Genomic DNA, 16,509 nt, shown 5'->3' with positions numbered 1-16,509 from the left:
GAGGTAATGTCTGAGGTTATTAATGTTCCTCCTGGCAATCTTGATTCCAGCTTGTACTTCATCCAGCCCAACATTTCACATGATGTATTCTGCATATAAGTTAAATAAGTAGGTTGACAATATACAGGCTTGAGTTGATGGCTGCAATTCAAGAGGAGGCTCAACAAAAGTGTTTACATGGGACTTACCTAGTGGTCCAGTGGTTGAGACTCTGTGCTACCCATGTGGGCCAGGGGATGTGGGGGCTTGTGAGGGGATGGGAGTGTGTGAAGAGGGGCAGGTTCAATCCCTGGTCAGGGAACTAAGATCCCATATGCCATGCAACATGGCCAAAAGAAAAAAAAAGCGAGAGAAGTGTTTCCATGTCAAAGTCTTTTTTTGTTTCTGGAATTTTATTCCCTCTGCCTCACTTTACACCATCAGTTCTTAGCTCTGATGCACATGGGAATCTCTTGGAAAAGCTTTAAAAAAAACGCTACTGCCTATGATCCCTGCTCCAGAAATTCTCATTTAATTGGACTGGTGTAGAAGCTGGGCATGGACCCCTGGAGATTAACATGTAGTCAAAGGTAATGATTGAAACACTGTATATACATTTCCTCCTGTTTCTTCCAAGCTCCATACTGCTAGCCTGACTCTCTGCTTTTCAAACTTTTCCATATCATGGCATATGGAGAAAAAAAAATTTTTTTTTTAGTGAGCAAAGGGATAAATGCATGAAACTATCTGAAACCTCTATACACCTGGAAGAAGTTCTATCTATGGCAAAGAGAGATCTGTTCTAACCACCTGCCAATAGACTGGAGGCAACCAGTGTGTTCAGACACTGCAGTTGGGTAACTCTGGGTTAAAATAGGTATCTGCCCTGTATTTACAAACTGCATGCCTTTTCCTTCAAAGCATATTTACACAGTGGTTATTACTGTATCTATGCATCTTTCTTGAAAAGCTTTGAGGTCCTACAATGTATTGTTAGTGATTAGCACAGGGAATAAAAAAATGAAGACAGTCATCACCATACAAGGGCTTCCTATCTTTATTAGGATGAAAGTGACTTACAGGTTGGTCTCATTAAATAGAATTCATTCTATTTGCCTTACTGGACCTGATAAAAAGTGCGTTCTCATTCAAACAGCTGTGCATCCTTGGGCAAGTCACTTAGCATTTCTGAAACCCCTTTTTCCCCATCTAGGATATGAGAGGGATTTTGCCAGAATTAGAAGATTCATGTAAAGTCTCCACATCTGCTAATGGTGTAGGAAGAAGTCAGGGTATGTTGAATGATTGTAACCATGAAAATCAGGTAACTGAAACAGGGACTTGAACAGTATTTGCACAACAAAGTTCAAATCAGCGTCATACACAAAATGCTATCAAATGAGGAGAAACAACCCAAACATTGATCAGTAGATGAAAGGATAAATAGATGGTGATATAAACAATGAAATATTATCTAGCCTTAAAAAGGAAGGATACTACAACATGGAAAGCATTATACTAAGTGAAATAAGACAGGTACACGAGGAAGAATATTCTGATTCCACATATATGAGGTACAAGTGTCAGATTCATACAGACAGAATGTAGAACAGTGGTTATCAGGGTGAAGGATAAAAGTTATTATTTAACAGGTAGAGAGTTTCAGATGGTAAAACAGTTCATAGTGATGGTTTCATTCAGTCTGAACTTACTAACTGCTACTGAATTCTACACAAAAAGGGTTAAGATGGTAAATTTTATGCTATATACATATATTTAACCACAATAAAAATCTTGAAAAAAATCAGGTTACCACATTTATTTTACATACTTAAGTTTTATGAAAAATCCTTTTCAATACAATAGTACTATGTTAATTCCAGTGATATTCACCTGATTATTTTAATAAATTGCTAAAATTGAGAAGGAAATGACAACCCACTCCAGTACTCTTGCCTGGAAAATCCCATGTACAGAGGAGCCTGGTAGGCTACAGTCCATGGGGTAGCAAAGAGTCAGACACGGCTGAGTGACTTCACTTTTCTCAACAGTGTAATTTATGCCTGATGACATGTTGTTGTTTAGCTGCTCAGTCGTGTCCAACCCTGTTGTGACCCAGTGGACCTTTCCCCACCAGGCTCCTCTGTCCATGGGATTTTCCAAGCAAGAATACTGGAGTGGGTAGCCATTTCCTTCTCCAGGGGATCTTCCCAACACAGGGATCAAACCCATGTCTCCTGTGCAGGCAGATTCTTCACCATTGAGCTGCCAGGGAAACCTAATGACATGTCATAAAGGTTGATAACATTTAGAAGCAAAGTTTATAAACTTTGACTTAATGGGGCTGTATAAATTGGAAATAAATCTTAATGAATATTTCAATTGTTTCTCAAACTTGGCTAATCAGAAGAACCACTGGAAATAATTCAAAATATTTATTTCTGGGATTCACCCCAAGCCACCTGAACCAGAATCTTTGGGGAAAAGTTTGGGAGTCAATATCTTCATGTAGGGCCCCCGGTTGACTCTTATATTGGATAAGTTGGGAAATACACTTCTTGAGTTAAATTCTGAATTCTGAGTTCAATTGAGAGAGAGGTAGGGAGTCAGCAGCAGTCAGACATCCCTCAGCGACACCTCTTACCCCTCTCCACCCCTGATTTACCTGTTAGGCCCCACCAGTGACAACTTCACTAATACCCTTTCCCCGGAAAGTTGATTCTGTGCTGAATTACTGCAAATATGTTTGCAGCAATGGATGGAAAATTGTACCAGAAAGAGAACAACCTAAAGTGGATAACTCAACAGGGGATTTGGGCAATTGGATTAAAAGGGTAATGTGATCAGTAATCAATGAAGCTAGGATTAAGCCAATAGCAGAGTGATGGCTTAATTCACTTAGGCATCTCTCCTACAGTTTCATGAGGAATGAGTGCTCAGGCAAGCATTTTTTAAGCTGTATTCTAAGTGCCAAGGAATCTGAAATGACAAATTAGTTTTAGGCCTGGCTTCAGGAATACCAACTCTTTTTTCATATTTTAATCTATTGGAGAAGACCTAATTTCTGAATCCAATTTATTTTTCTTTTTCTTCTTCCAAACTACTCTCACCTTCACCCTGGTGTGCCACATTTGTCCTCAAATGCAATCAAAGAATGGTAGACCTGACTAGGATAAGAATTAAGATTGAAATGTAGAGAGTTGTACAAATTTACCATGAAACAAATTTTAAAAATTTGTTTAACTCTGCCTAACACGAATGTTTTATTATGTTCCTACAGTCTTTATTTCCAGTATTGGAACAATCATCTTATTTTTACTGAGGAGGACCCTCTGGGACCTTCCTGGTACAAACTCCTCCCCCATAGCCTCTGCCCTAGCTCACCTCTGAAGTACCTCCACATTAGTATCTGATGCACATTCCCCAAGTTGTTTTAGAGATGTGAAAACCCAAATGAAAGATGTTAACTACTTGATGACCATAAGCATGTAGCCCCCAGGCTTCCTGGAGCCTAAGGATTGATAATGTTAACCCCTGCTACACAGCCCTGTTACCATACCACCAGCCAATCAGAGAATGTGCATGAGCTGAGTATACATCCTGGGACGCCCCTCTCTCACTTGGCCTTTAAAAAAATGCTGTCTTGAAACCCATTGGGAGTGCAGGCTTTTTGAGAACTAAGTATCTACCCTGAACTCCTTGTGTGGTGCCCAGTGTCAGAAGACTGGCTTTACTGTGAGTGAGCCAGTGGACCCAAGCTTGGTTCGGTAACAACATTTATTCATTATCATTCATGATAATCTGAATATTCATTGGAAGGACTGATGCTGAAGCTCCAATACTTTGGCCACCTGATGTGAAGAGCCAAATCACTAGAAAAGACCCTAATGCTGGGAAGGATTGAAGGCAGGAGAAGTGGATGGCAGAGGATGAGATGGTTGGATGGCATCACAGACTCAATGGACATGAGTTTGAGCAAACTCAGGAAGATAATGAAAGACAGGGAAGCCTGGGGTGCTGTAGTCCATGGGGTTGCAAAGAGTTGGACACGACTTAACAGGTGAACAACAAATGATAAACTTCTTCTCCTTACTCTAGGCTGGCTTGCTCCCTTGCTTAGTCTTGCTTTCATTCTCTCTCTCTCTCACACATACACACACACAAACTCAAGCACATACACTCAGACTAACCAGTCAACCACTGATTACTACTTGGTACCATGTTTACTTTTTTGGCCAATATTTTAGGAAGAGTAGCTTGATATCAACAAATAGTTTGAACATTAGAGCCTGTCTTTGGAAAAACTCAGACCTGGCAGAAGCATGACCACTGGTCACTCAATAGAAATCTCATAGGGGAACTAGAGTTCTGTGCCTATTTTGTCCCCACATCTCCCTCCTGTGGTTTCAGTGACATCACATTAAGAAGATCCTCCAAAAAAGGACCTATAAAGTCAGACCAACACTTAGTATAACAGATCAAAAGAGCCCAGCTTGGCCCTACCAGCTAAGCCTTCTAGGAGTCTTCGGAAATCAACTGTCACATGCTCGAACAGATGAGTGGTTCTGAAGAACCAGTTTAATGACTGTGATGTTTTAATAGCATCAGCTCTTGCCACCAGTCAGAGCTATAAAATAAACAATTCTCACCTGTGCTATTGCACACACATCTATGATCAGTAAATGTGCCTTTTACTTCATGAGGGTGTGTGTGCTAAGTCACTTCAGTCATGTCCAATTCTTTGTGACCTCATGGACTGTAGCCTGCCAGAATCCTGTGTCCATGGGATTCTCCAGGCAAGAATACTGGAGTCGGTTGCCTTGGTTGCCTCCTCCAAGGGCTCTTCCCAACCCGAGGACTGGACCTGCATCTCCTGTGGCTCCTGCATTGCAGGCAGATTCTTTACTGCTGAGCCATCAGGAAAATGAAAGCCCCAACACACTAGGGCTTTCTGACTCACAAAGCTTTGAGTCCGTGACTTTGATTTAAGACCTAAATTCTAATATATGTATTATTATATCTGCCTTAAGCATGGCAAAAGTTTTTCTGATAGATATTATTTCTTTTAGGACATAACAAAAAGTTAGTTAAGAACTAAGTGTATTCAGAGATAATTATTGTACACACACTTATATATGTATATACATGTATGCCGTGCCCAATTGCTTCTGTGTGTCCAACTCTTTGTGACCCTGTGGACTATAGCCCACCAGGTTCTTCTGTCCACGGGATCTTCCAGGTAAGAATACTGGAATGGTTGCCATGCCCTCCTCCAGGGGATCTTTTCCATTCAGAGGTGGAATCCCTGTCTCCTGCATCTCTTTACCACCGAGCCGTGGGGGGAAGCCCATGTACATATACATGTACACATAGATATTTATCACTCCTCAAAATCTTCTTATTTCAAGAGTTAACAGACATTAGCTATCCAAGATCCAGCTTGTTTCAAACTTGCTCTATGCTTCCTATACTCTCTACAACACATCTCAGCCTGTTTTACTTTTCTTTCAAGGGAGCAGCATCTACCTGAATAGTTACTGTTCGGAAATATGAATTCAGTGTTGCAAGAACTCCCAATTTCTCAGAGAAACTAAGATTCCAGATTTATAGGTGAAATCATTCATGTTTAAAATAAAGTAAAGGAACAAAAACTACTTCAGTAGGCTGGATCTGGTCCAGTGCTCTCTCTCTTAATTTTCTGGTGTGAAAACAGATGGACTGAGGCTGCTCCAGCAATGATCTATAAATAACCACTTTTTTCCTTTTATTTTTAAAACCCTAACTTTCCTGAAAATAACAATAACATTCTTTAATGGAAACATTTTTGAGAGCAGCAAAAAAAAAAAAAAAAAAAAAAAAAAAAAAAAAATGCACTGATTCCACCAAACTGAGAGACTCACTTTTACCTTCAGTATGTTCCCCCATATGTCATGTCTTTATGTTACCTTTGTGTGCTGTTCTGATTTTATTTTCTTTGTGCAACTTGAATCATACTATTTTAAACCTATTTTCACTTATATGTATTTCACAACTATTTCTCTAAAACACAGTTGTTAATCACTACATAGTATTTTGTTTTAAACTTTAAAGATCACAATTTACTGGTCAATTCCTACTGCTGAAATTTAGTTTGCCTGATTTCCTTACAATTCTAGCTATTGTTTTGTAAACATCTTTGTGCACATTCTGTGAATATTCTTAGGGTTAATTCTTAGAAATGCTATTTTGGGGCCAAAGTATGAGAATATTTTGAAGATTTTTGATGTATATTAGTAATATTTATCTGTATTTAAACTGTATCTTTGTATTGTTTTAAAGAATTATTATATTACTTAAAACTACATATAACATATATATATATATATATATATATATATATGTCTACATCTTTTAATTCTTGTGGTCAAATAGATCATTCTAAAGGAGATCAGTCCTGGGTGTTCATTGGAAGGACTGATGTTGAAGCTGCAACTCCAATACTTTGGCCACCTGATGCGAAGAGCTGACTCATTGGAAAAGACCCTGATGCTGGGAAAGATTGAGGGCTGGAGGAGAAGGGAATGACAAGAGGATGAGATGGTTGGATGGCATCACCAACTCAATGGACATGGGTTTGGGTGGACTCTGGAAGTTGGTGATGGACAGGGAGGCCTGGTGTGCTGCGGTTCATGGGGTCACAAAGAGTCGGACACAACTGAGTGACTGAACTGAACTGAACTGACATCATTCTTTATTTTTATTGTACAATCTTACTTTAAATTCACTTAATTTTTTAATTTAATTTTTTATTAACTTTAAATTAATTTTTTTTGACGAATATTTATTTATTTTAATTGGAGGCTAATCACTTTACAATATTGTGCTGGTTTTTGCCGGACATTAACATGAATCAGCCACGGGTGTACTTGTGTCCTCTCATCTTAAACCCCCTCCCGATATCTCCCCACCCCATCCCTCTGGGTTGTCCCAGAGCACAGCTTTGAGTGCCCTGCTTCATGCATCGAACTTGAACTGGTCATCGATTTCACATATGGTAATATACATGTTTCAGTGCTGTTCTCTCAAATCATCCCACACTCTCCTTCTTGCACAGAGTCCAAAAGTCTGTCCTTTACATCTGAGTTTCTTTTCCTGTCTTGCAAATAGGGTCATCATTACCATCTTTCTAAATTCCATATGTATGCATTAAATACTGTATTGGTGTTTCTCTTTCTAACTTACTTCACTCTGTATAATAGGTTCCAGTTTCATCCACCTCATTAGAACTGACTCAAATGTGTTTTTTTATAGCTGAGTAACGTTCCATTGTGTATGTGTACCACAATTTTCTTATCCACTCATCTGCCAAATGGACATCTAGGTTGCTTCCATGTCCTAGCTATTGTGAACAATGCTGTGGTGAACATTGGGGTACTCGTGTCTCTTTCAATTCTGGTTTCCTTGGTGTGTGTGCCCAGCAGTGGGATTGCTGGATCGTGTGGCAGTTCTATTTCCAGGTTTTTAAGAACTCTTCACACTGTTCTCCATAATGGCTGTACTAGTTTGCATTCCCACCAACAGTGCAAGAGGGTTCCCTTTTCTCCCACACTCTCTCCAGCATTTGTTGTTTATAGACTTTTTGATGGCAGCTATTCTGAACAGAGTGAAATGGTACTTTATTGTGGTTTAGATTTGCATTTCTCTGATAATGAGTGATGTTGAGCATCTTTTCATGTGTTTGTTAGCCATCTGTATGTCTTCTTTGGAGAAATGTCTGTTTAGTTCTTTGGCCCACTTTTTGATTGGGTCATTTATTTTTCTGGTGTTGAGGTGCATGCTGCTTGTATATTTTGGAGATTAATTCTTTGTCAATTGTTTCATTTGCTATTATTTTCTCCCATTCTGAAGGTTACCTTTTCACCTTGCTTATAGTTTCCTTTTAAGTTTAATTAGGTCCCATTTGTTTATTTTTGCTTTTATTTCCAATATTCTGGGAGGTGGGTCATAGAGGATCTTGCTGTGATTTATGTCAGAGTGTTCTGCTTGTGTTTTCCTCTAAGAGTTTTATAGTCTCTGGTATTACATTTAGGTCTTTAATCCATTTTGAGTTTATTTTTGTGTATGATGTTAGCAAGTGTTCTAGTTTCATTCTTTTACAAATGGTTGACCAATTTTCCCAGCACCAATTTTTAAAGAGATTGTCTTTTCTCCATTGTATATTTTTGTCTCCTTTGTCAAAGATAAAGTGTGTAGATTTATCTCTGGGCTTTCTATTTTGTTCCATTGATCTATATGTCTGCCTTTGTGCCAGTACCATGCTGTATTGAGGACTGTAGCTTTGTAGTATGCTTTGAAGTCAGGCAGGTTGATTCCTCCAGTTCCATTCTTCTTTCTCAAGATTGCTTTGGCTATTAGAGGTTTTTGTGTTTCCATACAAATTGTGAAATTATTTGTTCTAGTGTTGTGAAAAATACCATTGGTTGCTTGATAGGGATTGCTTTGAATCTATAAACTGCTTTGGGTAGTATAGTCATTTTCACTGTATTGATTCTTCCAATCCACGAACATGGTATATTTCTCCATCTATTTCTTTAGGTAAATTTATTCCTAAATATTTTATTCTTTTCATTGCAATAGTGAATGGGATTTTTCCTTAATTTATCTTTCTGTTTTTTCATTGTTACTGTATAGTAATGAAACGGATTTCTGTGTTAATTGTATATCCTGCAGTTTTACTGTATTTATTGATTAACTCTAGTAATTTTCTGGTGGTGTCTTCACGGTTTCCTATGTATAGGATCATGTCATCAGCAAACAGTGAGAGTTTTACTTCTCCTTTTCCAACCCGGATCCATTTTATTTCTTGTTCTTCTCTGATTGCTGTAGCTAGGACTTCCAAAACTAAGTTGAATAGTAGTGGTGAGAGTGGGCACCCTTGTCTTATTCCTGATTTTAGAGGACACGCTTTTAATTTTTCACCATTGAGGAAAATGTTTGCTGTGGGTTTGTCTTATATGGCTTTTATTATGTTGAGGTATGTTCCTTCTATGCCTGCTTTCTGGAGAGTTTTTATCACAAATGGGTGTTGAATTTTGTCAAAGGCTTTATCTGTATCTATTGAGATAATCATATGGTTTTTATCTTTCAATTTGTTAATATGATGTATCACATAGATTGATTTGTGAATATTGAAGAGTCCTTGAATCCCTGGGATAAAACCCATTTGGTCATGATGTATGATCTTTTTAATATGTTGTTGAATTCTGTTCACTAGAATTTTGTTGAGGATTTTTGCTTCTATGTTCATCAGTGATATTGGCTTGTAGTTTTCTTTTTTTGTGGCATCTTTGGTTTTGGTATTAGGGTGATGGTGGCCTCATAGAATGAGTTTGGGAGTTTACCTTCCTCTGCAATTTTCTGGAAGGGTTTGAGTGGGATTAGTGTTAGCTCTTCTCTAAATTTTTGGTAGAATTCACCTGTGAAACCATCTGGTCCTGAGTTTTTGTTTGTTGGAAGATTTTTGATTACAGCTTCAATTTCCATGCTTGTAATGGGTCTGTTAAGATTTTTTATTTCTTCCTGGTTCAGTTTTGGAAGGTTATGCTTTTCTAAGAATCTGTCCCTCTCTTCCAAGTTGTCCATTTTATTGGCATATAAGTGCTCATAGTAGTCTCTTATGATCTTTGGTATTTCTGTGTTGTCTGTTGTGATTTCTCCATTTTCATTTCTAATTTTGTTGATTTGTTTCTTCTCTTTTTTTTCTTGATGAGTGGCTAATGGTTTGTCTATTTTATTTATCATCTCAAAGAACCAGCTTTTTGTTTTGTTGATTTTTGCTATAGTCCCCTTCATTTATTTTTCATTTATTTCTGCTCTGATTTTTATGATGTCTTTCTTTCTACTAACTTTGGGGTTCTTCTTTTACTAGATGCTTTAGGTATAAAGTTAGGTTGTTTATTTGATGTTTCTCTTGTTTCTTGAGGTAGGCTTCTATTGCTATGAACCTCCCTCTTAGCACTGCTTTTACTGAATCCCATAGGATTTGGGGTTCTGTGTTTTCATTTTCATTTGTTTCTATGCAAATCTTGATTTCCTTTTTGATTTCTTCTGTGGTCTGTTGGTTATTCAGAAGTGTGTTGTTTAGCCTCCACATGTTCGTATTTTTAATAGTTTTTTTAAAAAAAACTATAAAACTATTAGATGGTTGACATCTAATCTTACTACATTGTGATCAGAAAATATGCTTGAAATAATTATTTATCTCATCTGAGGAATTTATTTTGTAGGTGATAGGAGTAGTGTCCTAACAAAATTTGTGGAATGGTCACTTCTCTCACCACCAATTTGAAAAAAACCATCTTTTTAATACTTCCATATATTTCTGTTTCCAGGTTTCTATTCTGTTTCAGTGATCTGTCCTCTTTTGCTCCAATACCATGCTTTTATACTTATTATAAGTTAAAACTACTTTTGAACATCTGGGAGTACAAGTCATTTTGCCAAGCATTTCTAGCTCTTTTGTGTATTTATCCAGTACCAGAACCATAGTAAGTAAAAAACACAAACATATTTAAATATTAATTTGAATTTATAGATTAATTCGGGAAGAGATGACATCTGTCAAATCTTCTCAGTTACATATTCAGATTTTGATAGAAGTTGACAATGCAGCTCACAGCTACCATCTCTGGCAAGAATCCAGAGAATGTAGTTCATGTTGATGATCCGTCAGCTTTGACAGTCAGCTAACCAGAGGCAAGGATGCCCCAGAAGTCTGACTCAAAAGCCAAAAGACTGGGTGTTTGTCACCCAGACATCCCCGAAGACCTCTAACTCTGGCTCATTGCTATTTGTGTTCATTAATTTAATTAAACCTCCCAGATAGATTGCTGTTTAATTTCTTTATAAGTGTAAAAATAAAAAATTAAAGTGACTATTATTCTGCTCACCACTTCTCTCCCTCAAAGTTCGGAGGTGGTATGAATCACAGAGACCTCTGATAAGTCCAAAAGGAATCAACCAACACTTACTAATAGTTTTCACAAAATCAAGATTCAACCTGTAAGTTCCACTATAAGGAATTATTGATCTTAGATTCGTGTATGTACAAAAATGACATTTGGGGGACTTCTCTGGTTGCCCAGTGGCTAAGATTCCATGCTCCCAGTGCTGTGGTCCTGGGTTTGATCCCTGGCCAGGGAATTAGATTCCACATGCTGCAACTAAAGATCCCAGGTGCTTCAACTAGACCTGGTGCAGCCAAATAAATATATATTTTTGAAATGGCAATTTCATCTGGCTTAGCTTAACGTTTGGGGTTCTCAAGGCAAGAACACTGGAGTGGTTTGCTATTCCCTTCTCCAGTGGATCATGTTTTGTCAGAACTCTCCACCATGACCCCCTCCACCTTGAGTGGCCCTGCATGGCATTGCTCATAGCTTCATTGAGTTATGCAAGCCCCTTCGCCATGACAAGGCTGTAATCCGTGTGATCATTTTGGTTAGCTTACTGTGATTATGGTTTTCATTCTGGAGGCTGTGGGATTGTAGTTCTTGCTTCTTCTGTTTGCTCTGTGATGGATGAGAATAAGAGTCTTGTGCAAGCTTCCTGATGGGAGGGACTTCAGTTCAGTTCAGTTCAGTTGCTCAGTCATGTCCAACTCTTTGTGACCCCGTGAACCGCAGCACGCCAGGCCCCTCTGTCCATTACCACCTCCCAGAGTCCACCCAAACCCATGTCCATTGAGTCGGTGTTGCCATCCAACCATCTCATCCTCTTGTTGTCCCCTTCTCCTTCTGCCTTCAATCTTTCCCAGCATCAGGGTCTTTTCCAATGAGTCAGCTCTTCGCATCAGGTGGCCAAAGTATTGGAGTTGCAGCTTCAACATCAGTCCTACCAATGAACACCCAGGACTGATCTCCTTTAGGATGGACTGGTTGGATCTCCTAACAGTCCAAGGGACTCTCAAGAGTCTTCTCCAACACCACAGTTCAAAAGCATCAATTGACGGGAGGGACTGGATGTAGGAAAACTGGATCTTGCTCTAGTGGACAAGGCCATGCTCAGTAAATCTTTAATCCAATTGTCTTCTGATGGGTGCAGCTGTGCTCTCTCCTTGTTCATTGTTTGACCTAAGGTGATGCAGTTCCAGATTCTATAGGCAATAGCTTAATGTATACTGACAGTTCCTTTTGGTGTGTTTCACTTGCTTGGTATTGGCTAGCTTTGTACATCTCATTCCTCTTTTGCTCAAGACATATGAAAAAAATTAAGTTTTATTTCCACAATTTTTGGAAAGACAAATATAAACATAAACATCTATCCTTCTAAAATGAAGAAAAATTAGTCCATGGGGATTCTCCAGGCAAGAATAGTGAAGTGAGTTGCCATGCCCTCCTCCAGGAGATCTTCCCAACCCAGAGATCAAATCAAAGTCTCCCACATTGCAGGCGGATTCTTTATCTGAGCCACCATGGAAGACTTTATGAATATTTAGTAAAAGTTAAAGCATTCATTCTCATATGCAATTTACTTAAAGAACACCTTTTCCTGTAATTCATCTGGCTCAGCTATGCAAACAGTCTTTCTAAAACACAATGACTTCTTTCCCAAAGCTTATGTCTATAAACTCGGAGTTCAGCATTCTAATTCTCCAGTCATCTTTCTGATTCTCTCCGCTGTCACTCCCTACAATATACTCAACATTCTAGGAAGAGTGGTCATGTTCAGGTCCCAAAACATAACTTGCTTATTTCTGCCATGTTACTTTTAGTTCATTCGACTGATCTCATTTCTTCAGGCTTCTTCACTATCTAAAGTGTATCTTTCATTCAGATTCTAAACCAAGATGCATTCTTTTCCAGGGCAATAAGAAAAATTCAGCCCCTAGTGCTATTTATACCGTGTGAATGTGCTCGGTCATGTCCAACTCTATGCGACCCCATAGACTGTAGCCTGCTAGGGTCCTCAGTACATGGAATTTTCCAGGCAAGAATATTGGAGTGGGTTGCCATTTCCTTCTCCAGGCAACCTTCCTGACCCAGGGGTTGAACCTGCATCTCCTGCATTAGCAGGTGGATTCTTTACCACTGAGCCACCTGGGAAGCCCTCTATTTATTGTATCCATCATAACTGACTCTATGTTCTGGTTATGTACATGTCTCATCTTCTTGGTAGGGCACCTAATTTCTTTGGTCTAGCTTTAGTTACTCAGCTCTGAGCTATCTAGGCAGTAAATATTTTGATTACTAAGGTATGCAGGGTTTTCTAGTTGACTATTCCCATTTTCATTACTCCTGGTCTGGTGATGGTTGGAATAGATCGCAGGTTAAAGTAGATGAGATATTATGCTCCAGTGGAGTTCAGTGATATCATTGCTCGTGTCAAAGCAAGGCTGCTGCCCAACAGAACTGCCTGGACATGACAGCCACATCCCTATTTTTGTCTCTTGGTTTTCCTTCTTTCTCACTATCAGGACCCAATTTTTCTAAATGGTTGGTTCTTTCAACTCTAACTATGGCAGGAGATGTCCTTTCCCAGAGCAGGATGATGCCCTGATTCAAGAGAGGGCAGATGCTGCCATCAAAGCTTTTAACAATCTTTCTGTTTTCTCAGTTTTTTAACTCTGGGAAAATAAAAGTAAAAATGCAAACAGAAGCGAAAAAGACAAATGTTTTTGCATTTTCTAAAAAAGTGTTTTTCGTGGCTGATATTGTTATATGTTACATTGCTCTTGAAGATTATAAACCACATCCACAGTTTGCATTATTATTTTCCTCTGGAGTTTTAACAAGTTTATTAAATAACACTTGCCCACATTTAGGTTGCTTTAGCTAAAGTCTTACTTCTTCCTGGCTTTAGTTAGATAAGATTCTTTAATATTTAATACCAATTTGTTTAATTGAAATAAAATATAATCAAATAATGAGAATTATTTGGCTGGAGTATCCCAACAGAATACTATTATTAATCATTTTTATTTTTTTACTATTGTGTCTTATAGTAATTAATGATCATACTTGCCCTCACGTTTCAAAATACTCAGATGTTTCTGAAAATACTGGACATGCAATAAAGCAGCTGGATATGTCTTTTCTCCTTTGACATATCTTTTATTCCTTTATGATGCATAAAATCATAAATAATATATCCATCATTTTAGAGGAAGTTGTAAGGTTGGTACTTACAGATGTTACATTGTCTAGGCAGTGATAGTATATTTTATGAAACATTCAGAAAAACAAATGAGTTATACTATACTAATTTTAATCTTATTATTTTGTATAAGGTTATAATCTGATAACTGTTCTGTTTTGCCCAGAAATAGATTTTGCAGACTCTAGGAATTAAAAAATATGAGGGGGTTTTCAAGGATTCATTCTATTCTCAGATTTCCTTTTATCCATTGATGGCTGCAGGGCAGTATCTTCTGCTCTGCATACCTTTTAATCTTGAAGTTTAGAGAATTGTCTTTTTTCTTTCTTTTCTATTTTTTTTCTAAGTCCTACTCTTCACAAGGAAGCCAGAAGTGTGACAGGAAGGTGTGATTTTTAATTTACACCAGAGTCTCGCAAATAATGACTTTTCACACCCTGCTATTGCTGCTTAGCCTAGGGGAGGAGTTCTGTGGCTACTGTTGTCGTAGCAAATTAAATCCACTGCTGTAATTTGGAAAGATGTTCTTCTACATTTAACCCTTGTTTTCAATTTTCTAACTTGTTGTTCATGAATACTTATGGGAATGTGGTTTATTCCTTTGAAGTGTCCTTGTTTTTTAGGAAATTATTTTTGAAGTCTGTTATCTTTTCAGATTGTCTAGAATGAAAGGGAATCAGGTTCTCCCTTGCCACCATTCCAGCTGCTGGAAATTGTAACTTATTCAAACACACAAAAATGAAAAATACAATAATATTTATTTGGAGAACTTCTAGCAATAAAATTTAAATACATGTCTTAATGACTCTTTTTATCTTTCCTTGGGATTCCATTTCTGTAAGATTAGCTTTTCCCTCTGTTTTTATAGAAGAGTCAGTGTCTTACTGTACAAAGAAATCTATATTGTCTGATTTGATAGATGAAATCAAAAGTAATGTTAAAAAGATTTTTAAAAAATAAATTTAAAAAAAAGATTTAAATGTTTTAAGTTTTTTCAGTTTCTCTCCAGTCCATTAAGTCATTTGGATTGAACTATTAAAAAGCAAAAACAAAAAACAGGACGGGCTGCCTAAGGGAAATAAGAAAATTTACTGCAGTAGGCATACTTGTTTTAAATTTTCAAATGGTCAGAAAAGAATAGTCACAGTATAACTGAATAGTTAAAGAATATATCTTGCAAACAATGTACCTCTTCATTTAGAATTATTGACATATTGAATTATTTTCCCATTTTGAATCTACCAACTAATTTTTTTTAGGTTTTCAATCAATGTGCTAGTTTGTACTAGTTATTTTATGAATCATAATGGTCTTCAATAAAGTTCTAGAACTGAGTGGAATATGTAAGAATATTATTGAAAGGAAAGAAACATTCAGACTCTCCTGAAAACTTGGCTCCTACTTGGTCCTGTTGCTAAACAAATCCATCAGAAGCAATTACAAGCTCTCTCTCCTGGATGGGAGCTGCAAGGGGTTAATCAGACTGGGTTTACTAAGTATCTCTGTCAGGCTTTTATCTGATCCTTCCATCCTTCCTCCCTTCCTCCCCTGCCCACCCCTTTTGTAAATGTCAACCACTTCCTGATAAGCCTAGTGGTGGTGAATTTCACACCTTTTTTTTCTTTGTGAAGAAACCTGGGTGTTTCTGAAGAAACCTGGTACAGGATTGAGTACCATTGTATGTCTCTAGCTGTCTGTTAGTAAACCTGAGGGATGCCTGTGGAAAAAAAGTAGGGGAAGGTGAAGAAATTTGAGAACTGAGACTAAGACATAGGTTCAAACTGGTCTCATTTTCAAAATGGGTATTTATTAGCAACTTTTAGATGTGTATTCGGAAAACAATAAATTTAAAGACGCTTAGTATTGAGAGTCTCAAAGAGTCTGCAAAGGAAAGGCGTTAAATTGTTAAAATTAAACAGAAGAACAACAGTCAGAAAGAAAAACTGAAGACTCCTCTTTTTATTCTACAGGTGTATTTACAGGTGTATTTACAGGACACAGCCATGGAAACTTGGTCAGTTGATCAGGTCTGCGGTTGGCTGGTGGAGAAAAACTTAGGAGAGCTAGTACATAAGTTTCAAGGTGAGTTGTTTATACTTTCAAAAATGTTAATTGAGCAGTCGAGATATTGAGTGTCCTCTGTCATTGATTTCTTTTTTCCTAATGCATGTGAACATTGATACGGAGTTGCTACAATAGGAAACTTTCATTTCTTTACCGACTGTAGCAGAGTTTGCATTTGACCTAGTATCCATGAGAAAATCTAATTATTTAAAAAATAACTCAAAATAAATCTTGAGTTACTTAAAATACATATTTGATATATACATTTAATATTGCTTTTGTCCAGGATGTGCATTTTTAGGCAGCTCTGTATAGTGTTGGATTTACAAGTAT

The 16,509-nt window shown here is 37.7% G+C and overlaps 1 protein-coding gene across 4 annotated transcripts in view; it reads left to right on the top strand.

Moving 5' to 3' along the window:
• The first annotated feature begins 15,759 nt into the window (after positions 1 to 15,759).
• SAMD3 (sterile alpha motif domain containing 3) overlaps positions 15,760 to 16,509 on the top strand; it is a 54,420-nt gene continuing 53,670 nt past the window's right edge. For 2 of the 4 annotated variants that reach the window (XM_061130577.1, XM_061130576.1), the window contains exon 1: positions 15,789 to 16,194. In XM_061130577.1, the coding sequence (XP_060986560.1) occupies positions 16,116 to 16,194 (79 nt within the window). In that variant the 5' untranslated portion in view covers positions 15,789 to 16,115. Of the gene's footprint in view, positions 16,195 to 16,509 lie in introns of all 4 variants that reach the window. The other 2 variants (XM_061130574.1, XM_061130575.1) reach the window with 2 other exon arrangements.

This window comes from Dama dama, chromosome 26 (assembly GCF_033118175.1).
Source record: "Dama dama isolate Ldn47 chromosome 26, ASM3311817v1, whole genome shotgun sequence".
Taxonomy (NCBI): domain Eukaryota; kingdom Metazoa; phylum Chordata; class Mammalia; order Artiodactyla; family Cervidae; genus Dama; species Dama dama.
The sequence above is the reverse complement of the archived record's forward strand: the minus strand, read 5'-3'. Positions and strand labels throughout refer to the sequence as shown.